Raw genomic sequence first — 16,458 nt, 5'->3', positions numbered from 1 at the left:
CAGGTGATTCATTAAGTCCTTTCAGAGGGAATGTGGAATTTTGTTGAACTGACTACAATCAAAATCCCCCAGTAGTTTCTAACAGAGATTCTGGGGAGGTCGGGCAGCAGTTGAGGGAGAAAAAGACCTCACAGTGCCATTTGTATGTACTGATTTAAGGAATGCAGGTACAGAAATAACAGTTATTTTGATGAATTCTGTTAGTTATAAAAAACGTGCAGTTTATATTAAAAAAATATTTTTCATGCAATTCTCTTTTCTGTGCTATCAGACAGCTTCCAACTAAACTTATAAAGAAAAGGCTGCTATAAATGCAGCTGTTTCTCCTGCAACATAACACAATGCACGAGATGATTTCTGTCCCACAATACTCTTTGCAAAGTGGAGTTGCTAACCTTTATGTTGACATTGACATGGCTGAATTCTTGTGTAGGTATCTCCCCTCTCTCTTGAATCCTAAGTATGCTTTTCTTCACATCTCCTTGTCTTACTTTCAAGCAAACTTTTCAGCAGAGAGCCTTGATTTGCATGATTTGTACTCTTTGCTTCTCTGTCCTTAATTGCTCTGCAATTTTTGTCATTTAACCAGTTGTTTGTGTTCCCCAGAAATCCCTAGCTACATACAAGTAGCTGTGACTTCCCATTTTCTACAGAAAACAAGATAATGACATGATTTTACTTTTTAATTTTGTTTTATTACAATTCCAGACAAACACAGTATTATTTAATGGACTACGGCTTTGCGCCTGCAGTTATGCTCATTTTGTTTCATACAAAAGAGATGTTTCTCACCTCATTATCCTGTTCTACACAGTTAGAGACTAACCCCATTTGCCTGTTCCCTTGCTTCTATTCAGAATGAGAGGTTGTACCATAATCTGCCTTATCTTAGACTTTTCAAGCATATTTTGGTGGATTTAGTTGTTCAAAGCTACAACTCTCTGGGCTTCTAAAGAGGCCTTATTTTAAAGTTTTCTGTAGTAGATGATGTGAATTTCATTTTGCATTGCGATACCAATGCAAAGGGGAGATGATAAAACAATATAGCTACATTAAGGTCTGGAATCATATGAATCAGCTACAAAATTTCTCATTCTTATCTGCTGTTGATTTGAAAGTCCATTTAGCTTGAGAGGTATGCTATGGCATTTTAGACTTAAGTTTCTGTCTTCATGTCCTTCTCACTGGGATAGAGTTTTCTTCCTAGTACCTGGTACAATGGTGTTTTGGAATTGAGATGAGAATAATGATGATAACACTCAGGTTTTAGTTGTTGCAAAGTAGAGCTTATGCTAATATGAGGACATTTTATCCTAAGATTGGCCATTCTTGCTACCAGTCTTTAATAAAAAAATTCTCAAAGTGCCAAATAAATTAGGACCAAATTTTTGTTTAGTCTGTAGAAAACAACTGATTCAACCAAGGTCAGGCATAATCCAAATTCAGTGGTATCTTTTACTTGCCTATTCTGACCAGCAGCTCCCCCTTCAGAGGCTCTTACAAATATGATGGCAAAAGGCAGTATTCAGATGTCCTGAAAGGTCTTTCCTCTTCTTTTCCATATCCTTTTCCATTTTGAGAAGAGTCCACATGCTGTTACTACAAGAGATTAGGCTGTGATATGCAGTTGCAGATGTGTTATGAGACAAATAGCTCCCCCAAAATGTTGAAGAATCTTTTTAGAAGCATAATATAAGTAGCACTGAAGTTCTAAGTGCAAAGTATGTGGTTTAGTAGCCAATCTCTCAAGAACAATTTCACGGTGTAGGCACAGAGGAGAAACTAAGGGAACTTCTAAGGAGGAGGATGGTTGTTTACCTGAAAATCTACACTGGCATTCAGAAGCGTGGGTATAAACCCAGTTGAAAACTGCTGTGGGTACCTGCTGCTACCATTTGCTTTGTCTCTAGATAATCAGAACACAAAGTGTAGCTCGCATGTATAGCATTTAAATTCAACTTTTCTCATGTTTTACTTTTGAAAGAGATCAAACTCACAAAGACTTTTTCAGTCTTTTTTACTCTTGTGGTTTTTTTTTTGAAGGACAAAAGCCACACTCATCTCCTGCCGGCATATAACGGAAAATGTCTCTCAGATTCATAAGATTTTATGGTTGCTGTAGATTATTTTGCATAATTTAAATGACACATGAATATTTCAGGTCTCATTTTAAACTGTGAGCAATTTCAGGATATATGGGTCACAGTGAGGACAAAGTAGTTTTCTAGTAGTTTTCATCCAGCTAAAGACGAACAATTTGACAATAATGCACATTTATGTGCTGTGAATGTGTGATAACTTTTAACGAGAAAATAATAATTTCACTAACACTCAGAGAAAGAGAGTGTTGAGAGTGAATCCTAACCCAACCCTAACCCTAACCCCAAACCCTAACCCTAACCTGAACCCTAACCCTAACCCTAACCTCCGTATTACCCTTAGTAAAAGTGACTTTTCAACAACAACGTGGTTCAATAAGATGAAGGGCTACAAGTGATACTCAGCCCTCTTTAGGATGTGAGGGGTTTTGCCAGTACCTTTCCTAACAGCGTAGTGCTCAAGCCAATATCGAAAGTATGGAGCAGCCAAACACTGGGACCGAGTGATTTATCTCAAAGCAACCTATGACACCTGTTTTGTCCTGACTAAAATATCAGAAAATAAAATATCCTTCATTTAAGTCATGAAAATTAATTTTTATTTCTGTTTATACTTATTTCCTAAGGATCATTTTCTCTAATTCATATAACCAATTAAAATTTTTGCAAATGAAAAAACCTCTATTTAAACATCCTACTTGGTGTTTCTAACCAGTAAGAAACCATAATGCCATATTTTAAGCAATTTTTAAAGTTATACATTCAGGTTCTCAAAATTGTAAATGACAACTTTTTGCTTTCTGGTTTGTTTTGTAGTTTACTTACAGTTTTTGTCAGTCTGGATGCCAAAGAAATGGGACTGGAAATAACATGATCAAAGAATATTTGAATCTTGTGTGAGTTAAATGTGACTACCTAAACTATTTCTGACACAGAAGAAAAAAAGGAGCATTCTCAAAGTAACAGTTACTCTTTTTGTTTGCTGTTCTTCAGATTTTCTGAAGGACAGGGAAGCACCTTTGGGAAAAATATGCTAAGCATTTGAGTAGTATAAATGCTTCCCTCTTACTGAAATCAATAGAATGAACTGGTATTCATCATCCCTTCAGCTGACCACAAACTTGGGTTGGTGGGGTGCAACTTTGCTATGTGCTCTGAAAAATTCTACACATTCCTGCCTTGGTGTAAAATGTAATCTTGAATGTATGCTACATAGTCCCATGTATTTAGAATTAATAAACAGAAGCCCATGTTTTTTGTAATTCATAGTTTAAAACTAAGAGAGAAGAAATTTGTTTTCTCTTTCTCAGCTAGATTGTTCAGTTTTGAAATGATGAAAATGTTCCCAGAGTGCCTGGTGAACTGAAAGAAAAATAAAGAGATCAAGCTCACAAAGAAATAAAACACCTCTTTTCAGAAAAAGGGTATCAGTATTTGCTCCATTGTAATGTCTGAAAGTAATATGTATGTTTATTCAAGACATTGTGACATTGTGACTTACAGAAAACTCAATCTGACCTAAAACCCAAAAGCTATGTTCTCTTAGGTTACATATGCTTGTAAAACCAGTGCTCTTCAGAAAATAACATTATGAAGAGGCCTCCTTAATGTAACATTTTGCATTTTTAAATTACTTGCCATCATATTTTATGTTTAGAACTCAACAGTGGCTGTAAAAAATGAAACATAAGCTGAAAATATATTTGCACAGAAGAAATTTTTACATAAAATTCCAAGAAATTAATTAAAAAGCAAATATTTATCTATGCTGTAAACAGCAGGGGGAAAAGGGCTAGAGAAGTTATAAACTTGAAAATGCTAGCCCCAAATGTTACAAGCTTCATTATCAGTCTCTTTTGTTGGAAAACAAGGATATACGAGGGAGGTATCAATAAGCAAGCTCTTCCCTTGGTATTCTCAGCTGGAAGCAGCTGGAGACATCAGGCCTTTACTTGCAGTCAGCTCTGCTATTCCTAAATTTTGTGTGCTTCTCTAATTCATATCAGCAGCATGTACCTATTTTAACCATAAGGAATATAACCTCATCCTATTACCCATAAGGTATATACTACAGGAGACCAGCACAGGCTAATGAAATGTCATTATATGGGAAATAATTCATCCAGCAGGGTTTTCTGCAGGCCTTTGAATGTGCAGAAGCTGTGTAAAGAAGTTATAATAGGAAACAGGTCATCAGCAAGATGACTTCTGTGGCCACTCTGATGCAAAACTGTTGCTGGCTGTTCATACAGATACAAGATAACGATCAGTAATGTCCTTCAGGCTCTAAAAGCAAAAGGTCGAAAACCCAGTGGGACAAGAGCAGACACAGCAACTTGCAGGCTCAATGTCCAAGTGTAAAACAAATAATAGCATTAAATCTGGCCTTATCAATTTGCAACAATGATTTTCTGAGACAGCATACAGTAGTGACAGGAAAGCCTAATGAAAAAATCAAGCACGTAAAATTTTGAAAATGAATTAGGAAGAACATTTTGTTTCCTGGATCTGAAATGCTGCTGGACCTGTTCTTGCAAAACCTGGGAAAACTTCAAGGTGTGTGTTCTCAGGAGGAGGAGTCTAGTGCAATAGTTTGGAAATTCAGCTGCTGGAGAGTGGGAGCAAAATCAGTAAGCTTAGAAATGTAGAAGTTCCTGGTTTTAGGGAAGGAAAGTGTTAAATTCTTCAGCATGCGCATTTCAGCCGTACTCTCTGCTATGCTGATTACCCAGTTTACATGTCCTATGGAGAGGGCACAAGTAACATTGGAGAAAGTTTGTGCTCTCTTGTGCCTTAAAATAAATGGTTTTTTTGCCTTGACAACAGCTCTGGTTTTCATTTGGGAGTTGGTGTAATCTATCAAAGTAGCAAGAATGTGCTGATGTGTTCACTCTGACCCAAAACAGATGCAAGACAACTACATTTTGTTCTGGTTTTGTTCCCTTTGTGGAAACAGGCAACCAATGCTATCAGTTAAGTCTTAAAAAAACCCTCAAAGAATAATGTTCACATGGACAGAGTCAGCTGGCTCCTTGGCCCCTAGAGGTCCCGCACTGAAATGCCCAGAGATTTATTATGAGCAGCATGTCATAGAGAATGCAGTCATAAGACTCTGGTATAGAGCTAAGTCTAAACATTCTCCAGCATACAGTCAGGGAAGTTTCAGGAGCCAGGTGGCAGGTTGGGACTCATCTGTGATAGTTCCCATGAATTTTCCCTGCTGCCTTCAGTTGTGTTTTGGCATGTGTCTCTATGGGCATGATGCCTATTTTGGCTTTCCACCAAAAGGTGCCAGGCTGTATGTGAATGGCCAAATATATTTGGTGACTTTTGATTACCAACCATGAGGACCTTACATGGTATTTGGGTAAGTATCTGCCAAAATCCAACTCTGTTAGCTGTTCTTTGCAAGACAGGAAAGTAAATTAGTTTGCAATGTTGGGCTTCCATTCAGGATGAGCAGATACCTTGCTGTGGTGGCAGGGAAGCGGTAAGCTGTTGAGAAAGCAAAAAAAACCTATATAAGACAGCAGGATTGTATTGCCTTCAGCAAACTGAGTTGTGTTCAGGCACGCAGTATGACACACAGTTATTAATATCACCAGTAATTTTTTTATTCTTAAATAGAGACCATGACTGTGAGACAGATAAAACACTGTATCAGTCCTTGTTTAGAATGACGTAAGTGTGATTTCTTGCTTTACCATTCAAAAGTGATGAAAAAACTTGCTTGAAAGAAAATATTATGGAGAAATCTGATCTTTAACTTAACCCATTCATATGCCTTACCACAATGTGGATGTGGCGCATACACTAAACCAGTTACCTACAGCTGAATCCAGCATTTGTGTCAGTGGGAGCTATGGAAAGCAGTCTGATTTGAAAATGAGGGTTTTTTTATTATAGATGCTAATCTGAAGATGTGCACTTTCCAATTTATAAGAAGTATCAATTTTTGTGGCAGATTACATTATACCCCAAATTTTTCTTTTACTTATCAAGACTAATCATGATTCTGTAAGTAATAGACACATATATGGGTAGAAAACTAATAGAATTGATTGGCTTTTTGCAATGTGGTCATGGTTTATACTTACAATGTGTATTTCATCTCTTACAGTTTATCTTGCTTCTTGTATGAGCACATCAGAATCATGAATTTTCTCTGAATTACTCTCAATGAAGTGAGTTGCTTCTGGCTTGACATTTTGTATGTTAAACCCATGAAGTAAGCAATCCTACAGTGCAGACCTGTAATTTTAGCCAAGAGTTTCCCCTGTTTCAATAGTATCAGTCCACACAGCTTTAGAATACAAAGGCATCCAAGGATTCATTTGTGCTTTGCAGTGTTGCCAATTATTTTATATACTGCTACATTTAACACCCTTTTCCCAATCTTTTTAAAAATACTTTTGTTTAAATGAATGTTCTCACTTGTACCGTCATGTCACCCCTTCTGAAAGAAAATTTAAAGTTTTCTGGATGAGTGCTGTGCTGCACTGGTAAGAACTATGACTACCACTTACGGTTTTTTGAGAGCTACAGTACAGAAACCAGCTTAATATAATTTAGTGTTGCATTAGGTCTCATTATTTTGCAAACACGCAGCTTCTTCCATTCCTCTATTCATTTTGGGTTTGGCTGCCAGGAAGTAAAGGGAAAATCATCATTCATATAAATTGAAGAAATCTCAAATATTGAGACCTACTGTATTGCACTCAGCCCCTGTTACATATAGAAAAAAGTGGACCAGTGTGCAAGCTCACAGTGGCTACATTCCACAAAAAGACATTCAAAATTTACATGAAAGGGGGAGGTTTCTGTAGCACACACACTAAAGCTTTTCCAATAATAGTTTCTCCTGTATCCAAAGACAAGAGACTAAGAATGATTGTCCTGTTGCTGTAAATCCTATTACATTGTTATTTGTACATGATTTAAAGTAACATAAAGCAGAAATAATTGGTTTTCCAAATTTTCTTTTCTTTTCTCTGCCTATCCTATGAAATAAATCTGTAGTAGTGACACTTTGTTCTTCTTAGAATCCTGATTCTGGTTTTTTCTGCCTGTTGATCTGCTAACAGTGGTTGTGTGCTGCTTCCTCAGTTGTTCAATGAATCTGTTTTTCTTTGGTTAATATTTTGGTCAAATTCTCAACAACTCTGGAAATTAAAATTTCATTGGTTTCAGGAAAGCTATGGCAATTGTCACATATTAGGATTCCATTCTGCTCTTTAAAGAAGATTAAGAGCGGAAGAAAAAGTAGAGTGTTTCAAACTGCATCCTGCCTCTTTAATTCAGGATCCAGCAAATTCCAGTAGAAGTATCACTGTAAAAGAGGGCCACAGATTATAATTCTTGTTTTTAAAAAAGCTCTGAAAATACTGCCTTACTTCACAATTTTGAGAATTCCATTTGCTATTTTTAGTCTTTTATCTATTACAAGTGTGTTATGGACCTCTATTAGTATATGGTATTATTCACAGTGTTTAAGCTGAGTATTTTGCTAAGGATGAAATATTATTTGTCTGTAGAGGGATTCCTTGTGGAATATAGGATACCCCAGGAGAGCTTGGGCGTCCCAGGGCTGCTGCAGAAGTAACCCTGATGGGGCCTCAGGCTGAAAGCAGGCTTGCAAGGCACCTGCTAGCCGGCAGCCTTGAACAGCCTTGGGAAAAGGCATACACTGGTCAGCTCCCCCGCTGCTTAGAGGCTTTCTCATGGGAAAGGGGCGTGAGCTTTGGAAAAAGTATAACTTGGGGTAACCGAATAATAAAATGGGGGCACGATGCTCAAATCGTATCGGTGTTCGTATCGTGACTCTGGCTGGATTCTCCTGCTCCCGGGACTCCCCCCCCCACTACATTTGTCCAGCAGTTGTTCCTGTAATAACTATTTTTATGGTCTCAGAGTTTCCAATTATATGCATCAGTATGACATCATTTATATTTTTTTGCTGTTTAAGTTTCCATGTTTAATACTGTTTTAGATGTTAACATGTTACCCCTAAAGGCACAAAAATTTCCTCCATAATTGTGTGCTCATTCCCTGTTGGGTATTTGTTGTTACGATAAAAATATCACAAATAATATTTACAAGGAGTGCCTAATATCAAACATATAGATCAGGACACATTTTGCTAAACAAACTTTAGTTCTGGCTCTATTTTGTGTGTTTTATTAATGTCCTTTACACTTTGAATCTCCTGTTATTTTCACTGCTTATTAATCTGTGAGAACTTATTCTGAAAGGCCTTTTAACTAATTATTGCATATTGCATCCTGAAGGGTATAATTTGGGGATAAATGGTCAAATCTAACCATCTGTGCCCTACAAATGAGTTTTTTGCTATGTACGTTTTCTTTACTGTGTGTTTGAGCTAAATTAATTTTGCCTCTAGAAAAACTTGGGGAGTCTTCTGTGTCAATCATCGTGTTTGTCAAGCTAACCTAGCATTAATATCAAATATCCTTGCATCAAGAAAACATTAAATTGATCTTTCACAATTTGAGGAGTGATTGATACCTTGAAAAGACTGACATTGCATGGAAGGAGGTAAAGAGAAAGAAGCATTCTTTTCTGGCTGGATTTTGCCATCTGGCAAATATAAGGTCTATAGCCAGGTACCGGACACACCTTCACTAGGCAATGGTCTGAGCTCTGGGCCTGAAGCCTGTTTTGCAGGAAAAAAAAGGCCAAAGGAAATATTTAACTTCTTAAATTTCAGGTTCTGATGTTTAAGTTACTGAGTGGAATAGCAATGACTCTGTGACCTTTTGGCAAAATTTTCAAACAGGCATTGTAAACTTTACTCTCTAGTGTAAATGCCAATTAGCAAGAGCATACAGGAGAAGGAAGGACTGTCAGGAGGAAGAACTACTTAAGCAAACAAAGAACATATAAATACAAAATGTGATTAAACTGAGAGAGTCTCCTGCCATGCTGACTACTGAGAATACTCTTGAAGGTTAGCACTACTCTAATACAAGCAGAATAAACCATGTAGGATAGTACTCCACAAGACAGTCACCACTATACAACAAAAACAAGGAAAGCTGTAGTTCTCGGGGGAGGGAGGTGAAAGGGAAGTAACCGAATAGGAATCATATTTAAAGAATAACCAGTTTTAATGCTGAGAAAAATGCTTTAGCCAGCCTAACTCTAGCTAAATACAAAACTTCTAAAAAAGCACTTAATGTCATAAAAGCTTGAAGACTTAACAATCCAAGGCATGGTTTGGCTCTTAGCCAGACAAGCATGCAGCCATATGATTCAGTTTAAGACCTAGTAATTCCACTGTCTTCCTTTCTGGATCAGTAAGTAAAAGCCAGACAGAAGCATGGAAAGCTCACTCTTCGCCTTCAAACCTTGAGGCGAAGAGCTGCTGATAACACCTGGTGGAGCTTGAGGGCAGATTTCCTAGGCTTCTGTGCAAAGATTGGTAGGAAGAGAGAAGAGGAACTAAATGGATTCAGGCACCATGATAGCATAGAAGCAACTCTTTAGTAGCTGTGGCATCAAATGGTATTCAGAAGTAACCAGAGATGTAAAATAAGTTTCTTTGGTAGATGGAACTAATCTGTAGAAATTGGAAAAGAATTTAAGGTCCTGGTACTAGATCCCATCATAAGTAAATATTACTTGTATTACTTCTTTCTGTTGATATAAAAAATTCCTGATACGCAAATAAATTCACCCTCAAAGTGTGTTTGAGGGCTGTACCTGTAGGTAGCATCTGTGCCAGAGTTTCTCATTGTCTCAGAGAACATTAGTGTGGTTCTCTGTCTTTATCTCTGAATTCAATTTGAATAATTACATTCTGATACTAATTCACATTCAGGGCTTTTCTTGTTTGTTTCCCTTTGGTTGTTTCCTGTAAGAAGCCTAAAGGAACTTAGGAATGAAAGAGCAGAGAGATTCTTCAGTGAGTCTGCTCCTTTGACTTTCAGTGTTTTCCAGCATTTACTCCGTGACAAGGCACTAAGAACATGTCTTTCCTCTAAAACTTACCCATGAAAATTTGATTTCAAAATTACTTATTTAAGAGCTCAATATGGAAACATCTGTCTACTTCGGAAGTACTGCTTTCTTTATGGGCTCCATTCCTCTTCCAGTCACTTCCATTAGTTTATGAAATCTTTTCTCTCCATGGCTTCTCCCCTGAAAAAAAGTAAAAAAGAATGTTCTTTTGGTACAAGACTAGGGAAAAAAATCTGATTTTCTTCACAGTCTTATGGACTCTGACATTCTGTATGCTTCTGAGCAGAGAGAATGTGCTCTAGTATTAAGCACAATGCACAACCTTAAACAGATACAGTGCTCTAGTTGTGCAGCTACTTGGCACTTGTCCCCTTGAAGGTAATTAATTGTACTAGAGCAAGACGACAGAACAATTAGTTAGTAGAGCCAACAAGCAGAGGACAGCAGAACAAGAGCCACAGGGTGAGATTTTGTTGGGGGAGGAGGCAGAGTTCTCTAAAGGAGGTTCTAATTATTGTGACAAAAGAAACACTGAAGAAGAATTGCTGCAACAATTCAAATGAGTGGGTGTAAAACTCAGCTCTGCATGATGTAGACAGTACTTGAATAGGGATCTAAAAAGACCCCTACTTTATGCATGAGATGTTGCTCAGTAAAAGGACTGGAGAGAGCTGGAGGTGAGGGTACAATTTTAGAGGGAAATTTGCAACAGTAACAGAGAAAAGAAGATTTGAAGTACTTTGCTGCACAAGAAGCCAAAGAGAAAATGCTGAGGACACGTATTGTAGAACAGGGGAGAAGACGAGACTGACTAAAATGGGGTAAATAATGTGTAAGAAGTCTATTGCACTACAGAATGAAGACAAGAAATGGGAAAATAGGTTGTTACGAGAGAGGTTTTTGAGAAGGCTGATTTGCCCATGGGAACAAGGAAAGGAAAGGGCTGATCAAGGAAAAAAGCTGTGTGCTAGAAGTCAGGAAGTTACAGAAAATCTGAGAGTAGCCAAAAATTAAGAAGGTTAGACTTCAGGGCTCTGGGGTTTTTTATAGGCGAGAGTTTTCTGCAAATAGTGAAAGGTTGTCAGGACATACCAGGATTTTGAAGGAAGTGGACATAAAGTTCTAGCAGGGGGAACATATTGAGGTCTGAGCCACGTGTGTGATACAGTCATGAAGAAAACACTGGCAGTAGACAGTTCCCTTTTTCCCATAGAAACTGAAAATATTATCACCAGTTTCTAAATCCCTCATAAGATCTAAGTACATTGTATGTTTCCGCTCACTTGTTTTCAAGAACAAGGAAGCAGATGAGGAATAAAGATATAAATAAAGAATAAAAATCAGTTCAAAATAAGGAGAGAAAAGAGAAGACCTTTGCCAATAGCACCAAATGGCATGGCCAGGAAATAAACTTTCTTACTTATGAATATCTCATCTCAAGGATTCAAGGAGAAATTTATAAGCAAATATTAATAAAGAAGTTTAGACATGTGGTGTATAGGCAGAAACATGTAATTTTAACTGTCTCTATTTTCCATCACATGTGACTTAAATACTGTAAAAAGCCATGAGTATTTTCTTTTGACTAACTTAGATTATTGTTTCTGTGACAGCTAAACCAGCAAAATCATTGGCTGTTTTCTGCTTTGTTAAAGAAAAGTTTTTTCATTTGCTTATACATTTGCTTCTTTAAAGAGAAGAACAATAGCACTGTATCTTAGGTATCACTCAGAGGTAACTGCTCTTAAAGTGCTTAATTTAAATTAGTTATTAAAAACCAGCATTCCTTTCCCAAACATTACTGTGTATATCATAATTGATTTTTTTGGAAGAGCATATATTCATTTCCAAAGGCTTTAATCTTTAGAGTAGCAAGTAATCAGGACACAAGCTACAGATAAAAATATTTATGTCCATAAATACGAGCTACTCCCTTTTCCAATGTTCACATGGGTAAATACCAGAGGTGTAATGAAGACAGAGAGTAATTGGTTAATGATTACACAGAGTAAGAAATCAAAACCAGACATTATGCAAAGAGAATTTTTACATTACAACATTATGTTTTCAAGGCAGGAGAGCATTTGTCAAAGCTTCTAAGCCGGCTAGCAATACTTCTGTAGTTGAATAATAGTTTGGATGAAAGAATCAAGAAATTCAAGTAGAAAATGGCCCTGCATTTATGAAAGGAATGTGTTGGGGGATGTAGTTGAAATTAAAGCCTCTTTATGAACAAATGGAGTACCCTTTAGAGTATGCATGTAGTATATTTTTCACATATTTATAATCAGTACAAGATTTGTATTACTCCTAAAAACTAAGCATCTATTTTACGTTAGCAATTATAATTTTATTAGTTACCTACCACATTTAAGAAAACCAAAGATGCAGACAATGACATTTAATCATTAAGAACACAGTGTTCTGGTGTCATTACAATGAACAATTATTAAAAACAGGACAGAAATAACAAACTACTGATAACCCTGGTCCGTTATTCACTAGATATTATAATATATTATTTCCTCACCATGAACACTTTGTTCTGCAGCATAAATTTGACAATGCATTTGGACTGGGACTCCCTCTCAAAGCTGCTTTTTAAGGACCCATAACACTAATTATAAATTACAAAGTTGGTTTGTGTTTATGGACCCATCTTTCATATTTTAATTTGTTGCCACCTCATCTCATTTGATAAAAACTGGCTTGTAGAACGATAAAAATGTTTAGCTACTGTAAAATATTTCTAGTATACTTAAAAGTATTTTCGTAGAATTTGGGGTTAAAACATGTTTTCTTCAGCTGTGTCCACCAACCAGGTGTAAAATTTCTTTAAATGCACTTGGAGTTTCCCCATAGGGCTATTTCTGAACTTCACTTAAATAATAATAATAAAAAATACCCCAAATCCAACAAAAATAGGTTATTTTCTAAGGATGAGCGTATCAAATCAAAGCAGTTAGTATGCATATTTAACAAAAAAACCCAAACAAAACCCAAACCCAAAAGAAATAACATGGCAATTTCAAATCAATTTTAACTGTAGAAAGGTTAAAGCCTTTCTGTCATACTGTAGCAAAATGATTTAGCTCTTTTGACCATATCCAAGAAGTTAATAATTACTTTCCATTGCTTTCCTGTACATTTGAAAAATATATGTGTATAAGTACTTAATATTTTGGGTTTAGTACTCACATATTTTCAATTTCCATTCATTGTGGAAGCAGTGACAGGTTTAGCCTTGCTTGTGGACCTACTTTGGCTGACCATAACACAGCATCTTCCATATGGAAATTGTTCAGAAGATGTAGGAGGTGTTACTTGCTCTGTCCTTACTGCAGTTTAGATTGTCATACAATCATTCATTTACATAGCTCTTATTTAACAGATTTTGGACAAGCAAAGGGGATAAAAGGGGCTGACACTGCTTCGCATTATGGGATGTGGAAATTTATGTAGGATTAGGTAATTATGCTATTTCAGCTATATCTTTGGGACTTGGAAACACAATAATTACAATGTATTTAAAGCATTTTCTGTTTAAAAGAGTAGCAAATATTTGTTACAAATACTCTCCAGATGTCCTGTCACACATGATGATTATTCTCCTGGGTCTGCTTTACTAAGGTGGCTTTCAGCAAGTGAGCTGCAATACTGACAGTGCATGGATCAACCTCCCATTTGGATATTTTTACCACTACAGAGTGCTAGCTCTTGTTTTATTATGTTCTCTGGTCCATTTAAAAATATTTACTTGCAAGTTTGCATGTAAATAAACAGCTGCTAAAGAACTTTGAGTCAGTTATAAAGTATTGCGTGTATATTAAGGAATAAAATCTTGGACCAAAACCACTGCACTGCAGTAGATAATTAACCTAAGCCTGTGAGGGAACTTAATCAGCTTAAATCAAAGGGCTTGTGACTTTGCAACAAAGGTTACCAGGCTGTGCACAGGGAAATGTTTCTTGGTGGACAATGCACAGCTTCTCACAGCTTCTCCTTATTTCCAGTTGCCAAACTCCACTGAGGAAATTCTTAAATGCATCACTGCCCACTATTAGACACACATACACTGTGTAAAGAAATGTAAGTATATACTCTATCTAAATATTATATTTAATAATTATACACATAACTATAGCATTTGATGCGTTCAATGCAGAGTCTCACATATATGCAACCACAATATTGGAATTAATGTTGTAGGTAATTCATTGAATTTGGGTGACAAATGGTAGCCAGGGGAGAGGTGGAAAACAAAAGTTCTTTAATACTGCCTCTGCATTGAACTGCAGCCTGCAGTATGAACAGACAAATAAATAGGGAGCCCAGAATGAGTTCAGGTTTTCGCAGTGTGCCTTCAGCATGATTTTCTACCAGCTCTTTGGTAGAGATTATGTATTTCTCCAAGCTACAAATCACTTGGTCTTTCCAGCTACACACAACAGTGTCTTGTCTTTATTGGATGTCTTGGCAAATTGGTTAATTAAGTCAGTACTAAAGCAAAATTCTGTGCAATCAGATTGTGACAAGGTATCACCTTGGTTGTCTTTCAGAATACACACCTGAAAAGTGCTTGTCTGCAGTATCAGCTGTATCGGCTTCTGAACAGCCATTGCTTTTGCCTTTTAAAGAATGGGATGGGACTAATCATCTTCTTCCTGTGGTAACTACAAAGTCAATGTCAATCAGACAGTAACTACAAATGATTTATGTTTACTATCACAGCTGTCATTTGTCTCCAGTCACTTCAGAGAGTGGATTTAGAATTTTATTTTTACACTTTAAAAAAATTTTAGGTATTTTACATCACGTAATTGAACTTTTCTCTTGCATTATGTTCTATAAATCTGGCATTTTAAAAACCCCACATTGTTTATACAGTGTGTGACGTGAGATGGAGTTTTTATGTATCTATGTGATTTTATGATTTGTCAAATATGCTTGCTTGCCCCAAACATTTACCATATGTATCTACACATGTAAACAATGTATCTGTAGTACCTTAGAATGCTGACTCTCTTTTTCAGCATAAACATGGTAGACACCTCCTGTTTAGCCTAATGGTCACTGTTTCTCTTCTGTTCTAGTGCTTATGTACCAAAGACAGAAGCAGGTCGTTGCAAGTGGGCAGCAGTTCTGGAAGATTTGGAGAGGATCAAGACATCCAAAGTAAGTTCATAAAACAGTCAGCATTTAATCATAGAAGAAGATAATCAAATATTTAGCGCTGTACTCAGCTAAGAAGTGCGAGGGAGAGGGAGAGGGAAAGGGATGGTGTTTGTTAGCTAATGTTCCTAATTCCAAATCTTGTTTTCTTGTAGGATATTGATGTCAGTTTATACACTGCAAACGCAGATGAGGATGTAAGTAAACTTCACTTATGACCACAAGTAATGTTTAATGTCATGGCTTCATTTCCTTACTAGAAAATTTCTCCTAAACCAGGCTTGTTCTAATTTGATAACTGTGTCTAAAATCAAATAAATTGCCTTGGAATAAATAGTTTTTCTAACCAAAGTGCCTATGATAAATTATGCAAGCAGGTATTAATTATTTTCATTTAGTCATCTGCTACTAAAATTAATCAATTAAAAAAGATGATCAAGGCCATGTTGGACAGGGCTTTGAGCAACCTGGCCTACAGAAAGGAGTCCCTGGGCATAGCAGAGAGATTGGAAGTACAGTATCTTTAAGGTCCCTTCCAACCCAAACTATTCTGTGATTGCATGATTCAAAAATATTTTATCAAATGCTAAAATAATGCTGGTATTCATTTGTAATTTAAGGGAGCATGACCTCCTTACCCATTCTGAATTCAGATCTCTGAGTTAAAGTGTTAAAACTACTAAGAATAATATCAATTTAATTTCACTATGTTTAGTTATATGCCAGGTTCCTATCCTAATTAATTATTTTCCTATGTTCTTCACTAAGACACTGTTTCACCTCATCTTAGCAAACTGCTTGGCCTTTTTGTTCTTAGCTTTCACAGTGCATCTCTGCAGATATTCAAATGTATTTGAACAGTAAGAAAAGATGCCCAGTAAGTAAAATTCAGCCACTTTGTGGCTGATTTTATCTTAGATTATATCTCACTTATATCATACTTGTGTTTTAAATTATATCATAAATTATGTCCTACATTCGCTTATTGCTTTTTAATCATAAAACTATTGCAACTGCATTTTTTTTTTTTCAGGAAGAATGCCAAGAACTTGTAATGAGGTGCTTTTTCTTAGAGACAGCAGTGATTATTCAAGAATGTCGTATCAAAAATTGTAGTAAAACACAGGATGTATGGAACATATGGAAAAATGGAAATGAAAGCTTTGAAAAAAATAAGGTAAGTAACACCAACAGTCTGGAAAAAAGG

At 36.4% G+C, this 16,458-nt stretch overlaps 1 protein-coding gene and 1 long non-coding RNA gene across 12 annotated transcripts in view; one reads left to right on the top strand and one right to left on the bottom strand.

Moving 5' to 3' along the window:
* LOC125325819 overlaps window positions 1–16,458 on the bottom strand; it is a 50,995-nt gene that overhangs the window by 2,447 nt on the left and 32,090 nt on the right. For 6 of the 7 annotated variants that reach the window (XR_007203564.1, XR_007203558.1, XR_007203563.1 and 3 more), the window contains 3 exons: window positions 14,648–14,752; window positions 10,110–10,259; window positions 396–1,599 (listed from right to left, as the gene is read on the bottom strand). This is a non-coding gene — a long non-coding RNA (uncharacterized LOC125325819). The remainder of the gene's footprint in view (window positions 1–395; window positions 1,600–10,109; window positions 10,260–14,647; window positions 14,753–16,458) is intronic. The other variant, XR_007203560.1, reaches the window with a different exon arrangement.
* The window catches only part of IL15 (interleukin 15), a 31,419-nt gene that overhangs the window by 14,258 nt on the left and 703 nt on the right, over window positions 1–16,458 (top strand). For 4 of the 5 annotated variants that reach the window (XM_048303296.1, XM_048303297.1, XM_048303300.1 and 1 more), the window contains 5 exons: window positions 14,639–14,748; window positions 15,173–15,254; window positions 15,407–15,448; window positions 16,069–16,128; window positions 16,285–16,428. In XM_048303296.1, the coding sequence (XP_048159253.1) occupies window positions 14,639–14,748; window positions 15,173–15,254; window positions 15,407–15,448; window positions 16,069–16,128; window positions 16,285–16,428 (438 nt within the window). The remainder of the gene's footprint in view (window positions 1–14,638; window positions 14,749–15,172; window positions 15,255–15,406; window positions 15,449–16,068; window positions 16,129–16,284; window positions 16,429–16,458) is intronic. The other variant, XM_048303299.1, reaches the window with a different exon arrangement.

Source organism: Corvus hawaiiensis, chromosome 5 (genome assembly GCF_020740725.1).
Source record: "Corvus hawaiiensis isolate bCorHaw1 chromosome 5, bCorHaw1.pri.cur, whole genome shotgun sequence".
Classification (NCBI taxonomy): Eukaryota; Metazoa; Chordata; class Aves; order Passeriformes; family Corvidae; genus Corvus; species Corvus hawaiiensis.
This window is presented reverse-complemented; position numbering and strand designations above follow the sequence as displayed.